Source organism: Oryzias latipes, chromosome 16 (assembly GCF_002234675.1).
Source record: "Oryzias latipes chromosome 16, ASM223467v1".
NCBI lineage: Eukaryota > Metazoa > Chordata > Actinopteri > Beloniformes > Adrianichthyidae > Oryzias > Oryzias latipes.
Window position 1 is genome coordinate 6,154,561 of NC_019874.2, and position 17,846 is coordinate 6,172,406.

The 17,846-nt window shown below is 39.0% G+C and overlaps 1 protein-coding gene across 3 annotated transcripts in view; it reads right to left on the reverse strand.

The window, feature by feature from the left end:
- vps13b (vacuolar protein sorting 13 homolog B) overlaps window positions 1-17,846 on the reverse strand; it is a 318,686-nt gene that overhangs the window by 170,994 nt on the left and 129,846 nt on the right. For all 3 annotated transcript variants that reach the window (XR_002874967.1, XM_023964361.1, XM_023964362.1), the window contains exons 21-22: window positions 11,523-11,655; window positions 2,920-3,053 (exon numbers count right to left, since the gene is read on the reverse strand). Coding sequence is in view for 2 of the 3 variants with exons in the window: in XM_023964361.1 (XP_023820129.1) it covers window positions 2,920-3,053; window positions 11,523-11,655 (267 nt within the window). In the remaining variant the exon portion in view is untranslated. The remainder of the gene's footprint in view (window positions 1-2,919; window positions 3,054-11,522; window positions 11,656-17,846) is intronic.

Consider the following 17,846-nt stretch of genomic DNA (forward strand, 5'->3'; position numbering starts at 1 on the left):
AGTTTAGAAATATGTTAGATCTGGGGTACCCACTGGTTTGGTTAGCTTCCACACCCATGTCAACAGGACAAAGCATACCCAAATTGCTGCTGCAGTTCAGAGTGTGGTCATCGTCACAGAGCCAGAGGGGACAGAGGAAAGTGGAGGCGGTGACGAGCTCAATTCATTTTCAGAAAGGAAAGTTACATTTGTGGGTGCGCTGTAAACAGCTTGTTGGAATGACATGTTAACTGAGTTTTGGTGCATTGTTCCAATCTGTAGGTCAAACTCCCTTCTATGTTTAAACGGCATCCGGTCCTAAAAGACTCACTGGCTGCTTCTACGAAAGAGTTGTAGGGCAAGTATACAAAGAAAAAAATATTTTTAATTACGACTTTTAAGTCGTCAATTTAAGAGAACAATAGTAATAACTGTTAAATTACAAGATTTTAAGTCTCAAATTTACTCGTAAATGTACGAGTTTTTTTTCTTGTAAATTTACGACTTACAATCTCGTAAATTTATGAGAAAAAAGTCAGATTAACGAGGAAAAAAACACACGATGCAGAGAGCCTGCAAACCCCCCATCAATAAATAAAACATTTATAAATCGTAAATCAAACAAATGAGCTTCCAAACATGTGGAACGTTATCAATAAACATCAGCTCACCTGTTCAACTAAGTTTAGTCGTCTGCTCTGCTGCTGCACGGCGTTCACTTGCAGCTGTGTATGCTCACTTCCACTTTAATCTCGTAAAATTATGATGTGTTTTCTTGTAAATTTACGAGTTTTCCTCTCTAAATCACAACTTAAAATCTCTTAATTTTCCTATTTTTTTTTTTATTGGCCCTATAACTTCTGCTTCAAAGGCCCACACCAATGAACATTTTTTAGCATGTTCTTGTAGCAGTTTTCTCATGATGAGATATTTATAAAAAGAATTTGAGATTCAAACTGCATTTCTGAGTTTTTCTTTACTCAAATCGTGATGGATCAGGAGAATACGAAAAGGTGCAGTTTGAAAAAGCTTAGGTTTGTAATGCAGCAACTGCCATGAGCGGGCCAAAGTCTCTCTGTACTGCTCCACTCTTCCTCCCCCCCTCATGTACTTCTTAGTTTTCCTCGTTTAAGCTGCCGTCTGGCTCAAAACAGTATGGCTGGATAGCTCTAATATTGTTTGCCATTTTGTTGTGCCGCTAACGTTACTTTGCAGTGATGTGATGTCTGTGAACAAATCTTATCTGTTAAACGGCTAATTAGCGAGAACGACGTGAATCGACTCGCAGTCGGCTGGGAACCGCTCCTTTTTTCCTCTGTCCCCTGAGTTTTATACGTTCACGTGCTCAAACAAGCTCCTCCTTCTAACCTCAGATATCATCCAGTCCTCGCAAGTACCTCCTTGGAAAGACAGGTGAGAGTCTCTGAGTCACAGTGCACGCAAGGAGAGTGGGGGGGGGGGCCTTCATTTTGTTTTAGAGTTCTAGTCATGAGTTTAAGGTTTAAGTTGTTCTGTTAAATAAGGTTCATGTGTTAAAATGCTTCACCAGAAGTTTTTGCAAAGAGCTTCAAACTAGCCTGATTGAGTAAAATGATGATTACATCTACTGTTAGAACTGCTTCTTGTTAGATTAAGTATAAAGCATATGTTTGTTTTCTGTCTTCTGCTGCTCAGCAGTACCTATAGTTTCTGTTCAGAAGCGAAGTTCTTAAATGAGAGAATTGCATTATGACATGAACTGCTTCAGGAGGATCTTTTTTCTAGAAAAATTTTATTTTGAAAGGTGCTGCTGTCAGATTAAAATAAATCACAACTGTTATATAGCCTATTGAAAAATATAATACTGTTATAGTTTAAATATTGTAAAAATGTAAACCTTACATGTAACAAAAAATGACCTAAGGTTTTTTTTTTAATAAAAACAAGAGTACTGAGTCTGAGGCTTTCACTCGGTTTTGTCAGTAAGAAACTGGATTAAATGATTCTTTTAGACTTTGCAGACCCCTGGTTTAGATGCTGCATTAATAACATAATTGTAAGTACACATACACAATCTTTATACATATACACACTGTATATACTGTATATGGATATACTCACTGGCAGTGGAATATTTATAATGAATCCATATCAGACTTTAACATCTTGTCCACACATTTCATATTTCAAAAATAATTATGAACTCAATTATTTGTGGAAAATCTGAATTTCAATTATTCTAATTTAGATTTTAGTCCATCGATCCTCCCTGTGACTATTTCCAGGATTAAATGAATAAAATCCAGACTGGCTTGCTAAAAATGAATAAATTTAAACAGAGCTAAAAGAGCCAGTCTTTTTAACGGCTCTTTGAAATGATCCATAAGATTCCTAAATCTTAGTATTTATGGTTCTTTCTTTAAAAAAAGGCATAGACTGCGTAATACTTATCCGATCAAATTTTTTAACAGCTCAAAACCAAATTCATGCAAAGACCTGACAGACCGACATCTGTCAACAACAATGAATGCTGAATGCAATAAAACACTTTTGTATTTCACGCATGTATCACGGAACACCAAAATGTCATACATGGAAAATGCATAAAATGTAAGTAGTGGCTGTGTGACATGGTACTGAATAAATGATAATTCAAGAAAAAGGTCGGAAAATGCCTCATGGGCAAAAATGCCAAAGAAACGGCTTTTGATTGAAACTGTCAGATGACCCATTTAATATACAACTGTTTTGGTTCATTCCTCATGCTGTTTTCTTTGTAACCGATGATTGTTGAACTACTGCTGTCGCCAAAATAACAGCTTTTTAACCCAATGAACTCCAAACCAGGGAAGCCCTTTTGAGTGGGCAGATCACAGTGTTGATATAAAAAAATGGAAATATGCAGATTGGGGAAAAATCTAACACAAACAAACAAAAAAAAATGATAATCTAGTTTGGTACCTGTAAAGTGAGTTGCTTAACAGCATCCCAGGCATGACTGATGAGTTCCTTCATTCGCTCCTCCGAAGTAGTCCATGATCCTTCGTCTGCAATGTCGGGCATCACCCTCATCGGGATGGACAACGGACGGGATTCTGGAAGACAGAAAAATCAAGGCTTAGATGCCAGTATAAACTTTTATTATGACAAATTGTATTTTGATTTTCCCAAGGTTTTTATTTCAAAAATATGCATCCAATAAGCAATCTCCAAATTGATGAAAATTTTAGCCCACTGCTGAAGTAGCCTCATTACCACAAAAACAAGGTAGTACCCTGTAAGTTCTAAGCCAAAATCAACATTTATTCATTATCAAAAGTTAATGTACTGTCCTGCATTTATCCTTTACTTAACCCTCTTTAGAATTCCCTGTTATTTTCATTCGCTGCACAGTATCATGTTATATGATGTTTAACTGACACTTCATTGAGGTGATGTAATGTTGGCACTCGCTTTTTGTCTCCAGCAGTGGGAAAGGGAACTGTGAGAACTGGGAGAAAGTGTTTGTGAACTCACACACAGACTGCTAGAGAGTGTGTGAACACACAAACACACTGTTCTGTGTGTGTCTGCTGTGGTCCAGACAAAGGCTGATCCTCTATGCTGACATACATGGCAACAGAATCCACACAGCAACAAGAAAGGTCAATTAATCTTTGAATCATACATGTTAACCTTAATCTTAAAACAGGCCCCAAGTCTTTTTTTAAACGCTCCTTGTAAGGAAAGAACAAGCAAGCAGTCAGACATAGTCAGAAGCAAAAAAATAAGAAAGAAACAGAAGAATATTGACATGGGTCTATCAGGTTAGGCTGAGGTCTGTGAATGTTAAAGCAATCACAGCAGCAGGATTTGCTGTGACGGACGGTCTCTCCAAAGACACATTCTGGCATACTGTATGATTTCAGATCTGTCATGCTTAGTAGCCTTCATCCCACAGTTGTCATGAGTAGCACCAACGTCACAGCATTGTTGTGTCTCGTCATGATTTGGCATGGTTATAACAGGTTTCCAAGGAAAGGATGAAATGAATGGTAAGTTGCTCTACCTTTGTCTCAGACGTACAGATCAGGTGGATTTGTGCATAAATAAGTCGATGTGATGACTGACTCCAGTTACAGGTGTGTGTGTGTGCTTGTGTGTGTAACTAAGCTGAGGAAATCAAACTTACAGCTCAGATCATTGAGCCTGACCTATCTTACAATGCTTTCTCACGCTCCCCATCCAGGTGTCTTTGGCACTTTGGGACAATGAAACAGACCCTTTGTCATGAGGTCTATGATCAGTGTTCAACTGCACGTTTTGTATATTTGGCAGTCATATTTCCCCATCTATCTTCATTTATCTTTCATATTAACTACACTTTATGTGATTTGAACATTGGTTTTTGGCAAACTGTATAAAAAGCTTTCAACTATTTAAGTTTGTTGCACGAACATGAAAGAGCTCTTCCAATTCTCCTTTTGTCATGAAATCTACCTGAATACAGATGGATTATATTTTAAGGCCAAAACATAACCGTTACTTGCATGCACAATTGAATAAAAAACTCAGAGATAAGACAGATGGTAATATGAAAAATCAGAGGCAGATATAACTGTATCTACTTTAGGCCGTGTCAAACAGCCACTAGGTACATTTTGTCACGATCCAGGGCCACTCCACCTTGGCAGCTCATCTCAGCAGTGCACTCAGCTGATTTACTCCACTTGTGTGCCTGCTTTCATAAGGAGCTGCAGCACTTTAGTCAGTGTCAAGTCATCTTTGTCTCTGTGCTGTTACCAAGCCCTGAAAGTCTCATGCGTCTGAGCTTCTTCCTCTTCAAATTTGCTTTTCACCGGTGCTGACCTCATGCCTCTCTCAAGAGTGTTTGGAAATTGTGAATCTGCTTTGTTCTCTACTGGTTTTCAAGAGGAGAGACTTGCTGATGTCAAGTAAAACCCCAACAAGATGATCCTTCTCAGACTGTGGTCTGGCCTCACGTAGTCCTTCAGTTTCTCTCTCCTTGGACTCCTGTTGCCATGAGAATCCCTCGCACAAGAAAGTGAGCCCCCCTGTCATTATCCACTGTCGGTTGGACATTTCACTTTTTTCTTCTGTGAAGAGACTGCTGATCCACCTGCTGGCCTATGACCTTGTTGCTCCCAGAGGCTCCTTTTTCCTGTCCTACCTGAGTCAAAATATATACCTTTTTCTGCTTTACCTTGTTTGTTTTCTTGGGGTCCATATCCAAAATCCCGACACATTTTGGGCATTTTCCACGTATGAAATTTTGGTCTTTCATGATACATGCGTGAATTTGAGCGAGATGCATATGAAAATGTTTTGGCTTTCTACAACTATTCCATGTATTTCCATATATGTCTAATGGACAGTTCACGCATGTACCACCAATGTATAACTTTTATATCGTGTATACGGCGGACATATCCTGTTAGAATTATGTAATTGATGCACAAATTTGACTTTTATGTTGATTTACATGTTCAATGCCTTTATTCCTACTTGTGTGGTTTCAATGTGGTTCGTTTGTGATACATCTGTGAAATTTACACGTTTTAAAATTACAATTTTTCCCACATTTATTCACGCATGACCAATTTTTATCTGTGCAATATGTATAAAATGTACGTAGTGGCTGCTTGATCCAGAATTTAGGCGTTCACAAGTTCTTTCACCATAACATCTTTAGAAATTGTTTCAAAAATGTGAATTTATTAATCTAAATTCTAGGTTCTTTTTTATGTTTTAGCTATCCTTGTGTTAATTAGTGTTAACTTGTAAAAAAAAAAATAATTTGAGAATGGTTAGGCAAAAGCAGTAATTAGTAATAATCACATCTTTTCACACTCCGAAACAGATCACAAACCTCATGACTCATAGGCAATTATTCAACAATGAGGGCTAACCTGCTTAAACCTCATTAGGCAAATTGCTATTATCCTTATCCTGAGAAGCTTTGAACTAAAGAAGTCAAAGACTTTCACATTTGTCTACCTTTAGAAATAAGCAGACGGTGCAACATTTTTTCTGAGAGAATATCTGTTAGGCCAATAAGAAAGTGTTTTAAAGACAGGCAGCAAAAATGCAAGGCCAGCATGTAAGAAGCTTCGTGCTTGCTCTTAAATATCATTCCACTGCTGTGTTTGTTAATCCTAGGTCATTATTTGGAATGAAACTGCCATATCTTATTATAGTGATTCGGCGCCTACCATCTAGAGCAGAGTAGGAAAAATGAAAGACATGAGGCCAAATGAGGTAGAGTAAAAGAAAGACAAAGAGAACACAAAAGATTTCGGCTCAAGTGAACGAGAAATTTGACTAGAGTGCCCAAAACCCTTAAATCTGCTCGAGTCTAACAAGCCTTGAGAGTCCTCTTAAAGTGGGGTTATTCCCTTTGCCTCGTGCCATCTCTGTCCTGTCCTCGTATTCACCCAGCTAGGCTGTTAAGCGAATATGCGATTGGCTAAACTCTGACCATATGCTCCTTCCCTCTTCACTCGTTTTTTTTCTTTCCTCTACCACTCCCTCCATCCGTCTCTCTTGTGAGAAGCTAAGTGTTTAGTTGGTCTGTGCAGCTGCCAGTTCGGTTCCCTATAAAAATCATGGTATGATTGTGACATATTCATCTTCTGTTCTAGCTCCATCAGAACCCCTAGCTAATAAAAGCCCAAAACTTTGAAGCCCTGATCAGAAATGGAGCGACCAAGTAGAATTCTCTCCCAATACAACACTGACTTTAATGTGAGAAACAGTATGATGATCTTTCTTTGTTTAATAGGCAGGGAGATGCTCCTCAAACATAACATTTTACAAGGGAAACAGTTTTGAAACATATTAATATTAAAATGAATGTTAATGGGCAAACAGGAAGGTCCCAATGGATTCAAAATAAAGCTACAATTAGGCTAATTTTAGTAACAATGTAACTTACCTTTGCCAGTTTATGATTAATAATAATAATAATGGATTGGATTTATCTGCGCTTTTCAAGACACCCAAAGCGCTTACATTATGTCCATTATTCATTCACTCCCCATTCATACTTGGTGATGGTAAGCTATGGTTGTAGCCACAGCTGCCCTAGGGCAGACTGACAGAGGCGTGGCTGCCATTTTGCGCCTACGGCCCCTCTGACCATCACCGGGATCATTCATGCACATTCACACACCAGTGGAGCCACACTGGAGGCAAGGAGGGTGAAGTGTCTTGCCCAAGGACACAACGACATTTTGGCTGGTGGGAGCGGGGATTGAACCGCCAACCCTTCGATCATTGGACGACCCGCTCAACCACCTGAGCCACTGTCGCCCCCATGATTAGAAATGGTAAATGGTAAATGGCGTATACTTATATAGCGCCTTTCTTCCTACAAGGACAAAGCGCTTTACAGTCACGGACCCATTCACCCAGTCACACACACATTCACTCACACATTCACACACTGGTGGCGGCTCCGTTGCCAAACACAGGCGCCCAGAAGAATAGTAAAAAGATATTTCAATACTTTACTTTTCTTAACTGTGTATTTTAATCTCTACGTAGAGATGACATATGAATGAAACATGCTTTATTTTACCATTCTAAGAGGTGTGTAGTAATGAGTTACTCAGTTACTTTCGTTTAAGTAACAATAGAAATGGTAATAATTTAAGCACTAATGTTAACATTATACTTTTAATAGAGTGGCTTTAAGATAAAAAAAAAAAACACAACTTTGTCAACTGCATTGACCTATATTTTTCTAAATGTGAATGTTGTCCACCTTTCGGCACATCACGTCAGGGGTCGCCACAGAGAATTAGCTTTTTCACTGATTCTCACAGGTTCTCAAATCAACTCTTTCCATTTTGTTCTTAGCATGATAAGGCAATTACAATCTGGACTATAAAATTCTAGAATTAATTGGCAAGAATAGGACTTTTTAACAATTTTACATATATATATATATATATATATATATATATATATTTGTGGTTACATTTTTGCACATATTTTGTGTAGTGTCTTAAGTGAATGGGAACTTTATAAATAAAATCAACCTACAGCAGGCCAAAGACAAGAACAGAACCCACACTGGGGAGAAGTGTGAGATCCCACACACACTCGCCCACATACACATTTGATCAAATGTCTGGCTTCCGACTCGCCAAGAGGTGTATATTCCAGATATCCCCCTCGGCATATGAAAAGAAGAGCCACTAGGCTCCAATACAAAGATGCTCCAACACCCTGTTGGCAGATTCCCCATCCACTAGCCCTTTAGATGGAAGGCATCAGAGTTACCACGATGAACCCAGATACACAAACATAAAGCCTCCACTCTCAAGCACCAAGCCCCAAGTAAGAACTAAACAAAAGTTTAAAGTCAGTCTCTGCTTAGCCTTCATGTTTATCAAGATTTTAAATGAAACTGTAGACTTTTAAAAAATTAATGTAACATGTTTCTTAGAAACATCTGCATATTTTTGAATAGCTGGCAATGCAACTAAAGAGGAGTTCTAACCTTCCAATTCCCTTGTGCAAACTAACTGTATATTATGTTAATCCCCAAGCATCAGGGACCACACGTTAGAGATGAAATGCATAATTATGTTAAATGAATTAGCAACAATGCAGCAGCATGAGGGTGCTCTAAAGTACCGTGTGACATGTTTGACATTCAATTGAAAAGCAGTAACGGTGGCAGTCCAGTTGGCTGACTCCCTCATTTCAACCAAAACTTGTTTTAAGTGTTTATTCCCCGTGCCTCCACATGAGTGGCAGTTTGAACACCGTGTTGACTTCAACTGGCAAAGAACCTGCAAATCCCTTCTCCGTTTTCTAAACAAATGACTGAAGACTGAAAAATAAAACGTCTGCTGCAGTGATTATAAACCCCCTTAAAGACCCCTGAGAGGGGGGTTTACCGCAACCAGCCCGCAACTGAAATGCACTCCTTTTTATCTAGGCCTCTTTGTCTTTTATATCTATTAAGTAAAAGCCATCTAAAACAAACAATAAAGAGGAACCAAAAATCTCTTGCCAACCTACTACCTAAAGGGAAAGAGCAGGTTGAATCCTTCTAAGTCATAATTTTTTTAATTAAAACTGGCACATTGTCTTGTAAGCCTTGATCTTTCACTGCTAAAAATCTAACACATTTTTGATCTCACTCCATTTCTACACTAATGTTCAGGGTCGTGCTTGTTTGCCTGAAACCAATTTCAGCTTTTTTCAGTGGGCACACTGAATGGGTAAAATATCAGAGTTTGCTAGATTACAGCAACCACAAATATCTATCTATCTATCTATATATCTATATATCTATATATAGATATATATATATAGATATATACATACATGCATATTCTATTAAAACTTGCACAAACACACTTGAAACCCCTCTGCCTTGTGTTGGTCAAGTGGGTCATAGGCACCAAATCCATACAATAACAAGGAATTATGAATATTCCTTGCTGTCTGAAAATTCATACAAATTTATTAAAATATTTGTTTTAAGATACACAGAGCTAAAGGATTTATTCACTGTCATGTAGCAGAAAGTCTCAGATCCAAACCTGAAACTTTGTGTGAATTTGTAAACTCTTGTTCTAGAAAGTCTGAATTTAAACTGTTAAAGCAAAAACAGAGATGAGAATTCAGATCCATATTAGATTAGATTAGAAATTGCTTATTTTAAGCAATCAAAGCAAAAATTGTAAAAATGAGACAACAGAAATTTGAATCTACACAAAGATTCATAAAATATAGGATATGTATTCATAGAAATTGATTGCAAAATTCACACACGTTCAAATACACTAGTAAATCCTTTAATTATTCCTATTCCTATTAAAGTTTATGACACAATGAAACTATTAAGGATTGTCAGCAGGAGTTAAGTTGATTGATGATGGTGGAGCCAAGGTGACAGTTTACTGGCAGTCTTTAGTGAAAATGTATGTTGTGGAGATGAATGTAAACAAAGATGGCGTGGAAGACCCATTTTTCTAGATTGGATGACACAACAAAAGCGAGAGGAAAAAGAGAAAGAAGGTGGGTATGTGGCATGACCTTTCAGCTATGAGCTTTTAAAAAAAAAATAGAATCAAACCCTATGGTCTGTTATAGAATCTGGAACGTCCAGAACAAAGCTTTGGAGAATGTTAGACATATGTGATGTAAGTTACAGCTACAAAGTGACATCAACAGAAAAGAGATTCATCACTTCTGCTGGAGCCACAATTCCCAGGAACATAAAGGTTGTGATGTTTTGGCGGTGAGAGTTTAAACTATCACAGTGTTAAATAATCAGGTTACATGAAAAAAGTACTTTAGTATTCAGTAAAACTACATGGGGAAACATGCTATCGGTATATGTAAACGGTAGATTAAAAGCTTTAATGTCTATTCATCTTAGAGACATATTTCTGCTTGATGTTTTTCTGAAATATTGCACGCCCCCTCTTGAAACTCTGTAGTTCCTCCTGCTTGTTTGTTATTGGTGCCCTTAATTCAGAAACGACCATCTGCCCTTCAGCCAAACTGCTTAAACGTTCTTCCCTTCAGTTCTCTTCAAACTGGCTCAGCATGCTTTAAAACCTTTCCTTCATGTTAGCCTGATTTCACACAGTTGAGAAGAGTGTGAAGGTTTCCCCATTCAACAGAATGCCAGTCATGATGGTGACCAGCAGCTGCCTCTGCCCCGCGCAGGTGCAGGTTACTTCACAGACTCCTCCATGGAAGATCATTAGTTAACAAGCACATTACATGCCAGTATGAATCATTTCAACTCAGAAATTCAAGATGGAAATGCAGCTCAGTGCAGAAGTCAGAGCTGCTCCATATTTCTTCTACTGTGGATTTCTTCCAGGTAGTTGTAACATGTAAAGTTTTCCAGTCACTAATTTTTAGTCCACTCTTACTGGCCGACTATTTTCACAGGAATTTCTCTCCTTGCTGCTTGCTTGTTCAGCAGCTTAACAGCCAGAGTCCAAAGAAAGACAAATACTGGAAAATTATTGTTTCAGAGCACCACATAAAATTAAATTAAACTGAAAATTTAAAGCAAAAATAGGAAATGACTGCTGCTTCACACTTTACTTTTTGTAATAGTCCATCTTTTAGCAATGGTGTCTAGAAAACTCCCAATAGAAATGTAGGGATTCAAAAGGGGTTGAACTAATGCCTAAAAGAAAAGATATGTGATAAAATGGAAAAAGAAGTACGTTTTTCATTCATTAGATTATTGTTTGTAGTTTTTTTTCATTGGCTGTTTGCACCGTGGGTTGAGAGGAAGGACATTTTCTGTGCTGTATTTCATGTGCTTACAGTATATGTGACAAAGAATCCCAATGGACAAACGGATTCAGGACACTTATTTGAGGGAGTTTAAGCATTCTTCCGACCAACGTCCCTCTACAACAGTTTAGGCAATTCGAGAAATTCCAGCAGATTCAGAAGCAGAGAAAAGCAGCCGTGTGGTGATATGCAGCATTGTACAGTAGAAAAGTGCTGATGCGATTATCATAAATCGGTTGATTTTTGGTGACTGCGTGAACAGTTGAGACAGGAAAACGTACCTGTCACTGTCTTGGTTTTAACGGGGCTGCTGGCATAGTCGGACGCCTGGTTGGAGGGTTGTTTGGCCAATGGTGTGCTCCCTATGGACACATCATCCTCTCTCTTCTTGACCAGAGGAACGGGAGCTGCATTCTGAAAGACGATAACATGTGAAAAACACATTTATGGTATTTCTGCAGAAAAGCAGGCAGCATGTATACCGTCCTGACTGCAGTATTTAAAACAGTGAGAAAATCTTTTATATAAAAAAATAACAACTTATTTTCCTTTTAATGTAAAATTTCCTTTTTACAGAAAACTAGAACAAATTGGACTTGCTGGATTTTTAGCAGAATCAAGCTTTTTGGGTGTGTATAGGTTCTGTTGTCATTGTAAAAAGATCGTTTCAAGAATTCAAATCATGAAACAGACAAGGTCAGTCACTGAATTTAAATCTTTTATTGTGTCCATACGATCATGTCCTCTGTCAAAATCATGCTAATTACTAAAAATATAAATAAAAGTAGCTTAAAAAGCATTTCAAATATACTATTGCACATTAAGCAAAAATGGAGTCAAAGATGGGGCATAAGATTTGGAAAACACCAAGTACCATTTTCTCTCCAGATAAATGCAGATCATCTTTTAAATCCAACAATTTAACAACAAGGCTAAAGTTGATTTTTATCTTTAAACGATGCTTTCCTCATTCTACATTTTCTACCATCTTTGTTCTTTGTTCAGATTCAGATTAAATTTAGCCATGTAGACTGTTATCCATAATCTTTGCTTGTTTTTTTTTTAACTTTGATCCTTTGAAACTAAACCTAAAATGATTTTTTTCTTGAATAACATTTTAATTTTTTTTTTCTAATTCTTATGTATTCTTTCCAAAGGTTATGTAAAAAGTAGACATTTTGATAACCCAATTTATGAAAAGTTTTCTCCCCTCCACAGTTTTTCCAGACTTTTCTGTATTTCCTGGAATATCAAACCAAACAAGTCAGCGTCCTCTCTTCTGTCCTTCACATGCAGCTGACTGGCCTTCAACCGAGGGCCTTGTCTAAACTAGCCAGTCCTTGAGAAGTGGCCGTGACAGGCAGCTGAGCCCGACCGCTAACACGGACACACATTGTGCTGCAGAGTGACCGTAAACATGCACACAGAGCAGCCAGTATTGGCTGCTGTTCAGCTCATAACGTGGGTTTACCCTTGTACAGTAACAGCCTCTTCCAGAGCATGAGGAGCAATTACCTCTCTGCCTGCCTGGCGCATGTTTACATATGTGCCTCTCCGAACTATGAGAGGCATAAAAGGGAGCTATTAATGAGGAAAAAAAAGAATGCACGTTATTGAAACAAATTTACAAGGTGAACCTGTGTTAAACCAGATCAAGTTAATTATGCCCACAAGCACAGCCATGTCTTTGTGCAATTGTTCTATCACCATATTTTGAATATTTAAAAAAGCAACATTTTTGTGTCGATGTTTAGGCTAGCGTAGCCTTCAGTGGTCAAAGATGGAAAAAAATGATCTCATCCTTGTAAAAGTTAAGCATAATGTTGGAGAAATAGCCATCCACTAGAGCAGATCCCCACAATCCAAACAGTGGTAAAGACAAAAGAAATTTCAAAAGGACGAAATGTTTTCTACTAGTTAGGGTACTCCATCAGTGTTGCCAGATAGTGTCACAGTTTTCCAGACCAAAAGTCATCTGAAAATCGCCAGACCCAGCAAAAAAACACAGGGGGGGGGCAAAAATAAGGTCAAGAGCGCCCCGACTATCGTGTCAACCTGCTGCTATGATGACCGTAAACCAATTTCTAAGAGGCGGGGCGGGGAAGCAAACACCCAACAACAGGTTATATCAGTGGTCCCCAACCTTTTTGATGCCACGGACCGGTATGACGTCACACAAACTTTCACGGACCTGTCTTTCAAATATTGGCGGATGATTATTGTAGCTTTACTAGGATGATGGAGGATGAATTACGTGACAAGACGAACCCTGTCCTTTTATTTTGACACGCTTAACAGTTGACATCGCACAGGTCTCATCATCCTCTCCCTTTCCCACACTCTCATGATGCAAAAAAAAGTACCGTCTATTAAATGTAGCTTTCTTTTTTGGGAAGTTGAAGGCTCCCCTTCTGTCTCCTGGCTGGGCCTTTTTTGTTTATATACTGGGGCCAGTTGTTCAAAGGTAAGCTGATCGGATTTTGGTGATCGGATTGGATCAAATCTTGAAAATGCGTTGTTCAAAAGGGAAAGAAGGAATCTGAAATCAGATTGGATCCCAACAGGGGGTAGGATTTAAAGGTGGATTCCAGGAGGGAAATGTAGAAAAACTTTAAAATTGGTCAAATAATACATTTGTTTCATTTAGTGTTTATACTTTTATTTATATTTTGCACTTGACTTGTGTAACCGTTGTAACAGTGATGAAGTAGATATAGTAGACATAGGCTACCAATTAAGCTATTCATTAAAGTAAAAACAATGAAATATGAAATAATCCCCGAAACAGATTTCAATAACAAACAAAAATAATATATTCAATTCATCACCGTATATTAATTTCAAAGAAACAATCATCAAAGATGAGCCTGTCAAAAATAATGTCTAACGATACATCCCTTACTATACGTCCACTCAGTCCCTCATTCTGACAGAATGCCAGAGGTTGGTCTGGTTCTTCAAATGGCTCAGGTGCATCATAAACATCATCACAGAGAGGGACATTGCACCTGGTAGCGATGCTGTGCAGGACGATACATGCTAGTATTATGTTGCATGCTCCCTGTGGTTCCACTCGCAAGTAGTTAAGGCATGCAAAGCGCCTCTATAGAACTCCATTTAAACGCTCAATTGCACATCTTGTTTTGCAATGAGCAGTGTTGAAGTGTGCCTGCACTGGTGTGGATGCTGCAAGAAAAGGAGTTATCAGCCATGGTAGGAGTGGGTAGGCACTGTCTCCTAATATTATCCCATGTGGTCGGTTGGTTTGGAGCTCTCTGTATAAAGCACTCTCTCTCAGGATACGTGCATCATGAACAGACCCAGGCCACTTCACGACACAGTTTGTGATGATGAGGTCAGCATCGCCCACAAGTTGGATGTTGATGCTGCGCCTGCCCTTTCGGTTGATGTACTCCCAATCCCTCTCATGAGGTGCTTGGATATGCACATGAGTGCAGTCAATAACCCCAATAGTATTGGGCATGTTTCCCAGAGTAAAAAACTTGTGCTTGGTCTGGGCAACCTGGACATCATTTGGAAATGATACAAGCTGATTCAGCAGGCTGGCCAAAGCAATTGACACAGCTTTCACTACATCACTCACAGTTGATTTGTCCACTCCTATATTGTCACCAACTACTTGGTAGAAAGTCCCAGATACATAAAAGCGCAAATCAATGAAGACCTGTTGTTCCACGGACAGACTGTGACTCCTTCTGGTTCTCCGTTGAAGTTTTGGCCTGACAAGGTCTGCAATGTACTTAATATCAGTATTCCCAACGCGAAAGCGAGCATACAGTTCTTCAGTGGTGTACTGCTCCAGTGGTTGTGCACGCTCAACATACACCCTTTGATGGTATCCTCTTCCACCAAAAAGGTGGTAGCGATGGACAATACCTGCCATGTCAGTGCCTCTCTCTAAGTCCTCTGAGAAAGGCTGAATATAAGATGGCTGTCAATATCCCACACACCAATTGGCTGACGTGCTGTGGCTTGTGTTCAATTAAATCAATCATGCCCCAGGCCTATAAATACTATGTTCACTGCAACAGATGAGGTGGAACCATGGACTCAAAAGGACCTAATTTCACTGTTGCAGAAACCCATGCACTGCTGGAGGGTGTTAAGTGCCATTATGCCTCAATAGTAGGAAGCTCCAAACTGCAGATCCGCCTCCTAAAAGCAGAGCTTGGAAATGCTGGTCTCCCTCAGATTAAAAAACTCCCTGAACATTCTTTATTTTGTTAACTATTGGACATTTAGCCATTTTATTTAAGACGTTTTCAAAATATCCACAATGTATTTGTTAATGTATATTTGTTTTTTTTTATTTTTTGTGACTCAGATGAGGGGTCATAAAAGAAATTATGAATGGAAGTGGATGTTTGTTATTTTTGTGTTTTGTCTCAGAATAACAAACTCTTACAGTGACCCCATGTTGGCTCTTCTACCTGTTCTTCACATAGCTGGTAGCCCGTGTTGTGATATGTTAGAGCACAGGTAATCTGGATTTGGTAATCTTGAAAACTGTTTATCTGGATCAGGGTGATCCAGTCCAATGTTGCTTTGAAAAACCGGCATAAAAGTAAGACAGATTACCTGATCCTGCATAGGAAAAAATGCGATTTCCAAATCCGGATCATTTTGATCCAGATTAAACTTTTTGAACAACTGGCCCCTGATGATCAAAAACTACACAGTAAGATTATAGAAAAATACTTTTGTATTAACAGATATGGCGTTTTATTACAAAGACAGAAAGCAGCGACTATCATTTGTCATGCTCTGTGTTAAACGGTGCAATGCGGGGAGCATGGCATGCTGGCACTGTATGAAGCGCGTGCCACGCAAAAAAAACAGCTTCCTTAATGAGCTCGTATTTATCCGGGGAGAACCTCAAAGCTGATAACAGGAGGACACACGCGGGGCGGCTTCAATAAACACTCTGGTTGTCCGGAGTGGTCTTCTGCGGGGGACTTGACGTGCAGCGGTCAGAAAGCGACTTTCTGATGACAGACAGAATTTGCGCTTAGTGAATTTAAACACGCATGTGCAGTGAGGTATGTATCAGAGGATGTCCGATTGGCCGCTCTGTTTTTCAATCAAGTCCCGTACTTCTCAATGAGGATTTTGATTGGCTGTTGGATTGTTTAGAAGTACTTTTTTGCTTTTTTGTTTGTTATTTATCTTTGCTGGCCTGCGATCTACCCTCATGTCCTTGAAGATCGACCGGTCGATCGCGATCGACGTAATGAGCAGCCCTGAATAGACTGATGTACCAGAGAATCGGGCAATTTTTCAAAATAAAACATATTTCAGATTCCGAAATAAATAAAACGGAGGTAATGCATGTTATTTATTCTTTCTGTGCGGCCCAGTACCAAATGACCCACAGACCGGTACCGGCCCGCGGCCCGGGGATTGGGGACCACTGGGTTATATGACAGAGCCCGGTCCATTAAGCGTCTCTGCCTGGTGCGTTCACGGAGCTTCAGTACATAAGACTCCAACAGCCACACGGCCTAAGGTAGTCCGCTATTATATATTCATGAGGGGGGGAAAAAAACGCCAAACCGACCCTAAAACTGCCCAAATTATGCATACCTGCCCAGAGCCATTTTTACCATCAAATTTAGTATCAAAACCGTCCAATCTGGCAACACTGGACTCCATGATTTTGGAATATGGAATGGAATATGCAATGGAGATGTGTTTCCAAATGTATTTAGTGTTTAAAATAGTTTTGTGCCCGTACACAGTGCCAGTAGCTCAAAAAGAAGGGATGTGGATCTGCAAATCTGAGCTAAGAAGACATAATACTTGCAGATCAAATCCCCCCCTGGTTTTTTTTATTTGTAGAAAGCTTTATGATTAAAATAGACTGCCAGCACATCGTTTCTAATATATCAAACAATTTCAATAAATATGACTTAAAGCCGGTTAAGCAATACTAATGACATGTTCCAGGCTGCAATAAAATGTTCTGATTAGTTGAGTCATAAGCAGCACTGAGGTCCAAAAGAACAAGTCCAGTGTCTGCAGCCTGGAGCAGATCATTGTGGCATTCAGTAGAGCCGACTCAGATCTGTGATGTGCTTTAAATCCACTGAAACTTCTCAAAGATCATTCTGTTCAACTGATCACGGATCCATCACAGTATTTTAATAACCTAAAACAAGTGAGTCAAAGTGAGTGAAATCCAGAGGAAGGTAGTCTGTTTGAAGGGATTGAGTTGGTTAGATTTAATGCAGAAGTATTTATTAGCGGGAAAATTTCATTAAAGCTCCACTTTGATGAAATTTGTGTTTTTTAACATGTTCTTGTGGCATTTTTATCAATATAGACATATATAAAGAAAATGAAGCCTAAAATAGCATTTTTATTGGACTCGTTGTGAATCAGGAGCAGATGAAAAAAATGCTGTTGGAAAAAGGTTGCAACTGTTATGTAGAAACTACAAGCTGCCCTTTCTGCTCCATTCCAATAAATCCGCTTACAGACAACTAGATCCAGGTACGTCTACAGACAAGCTGGAGAAAACTGGTTCAAGGACCAACACGAGAAGATATGCCAGAATATAAAGCGTAAGAACAAGAGTCCGGATC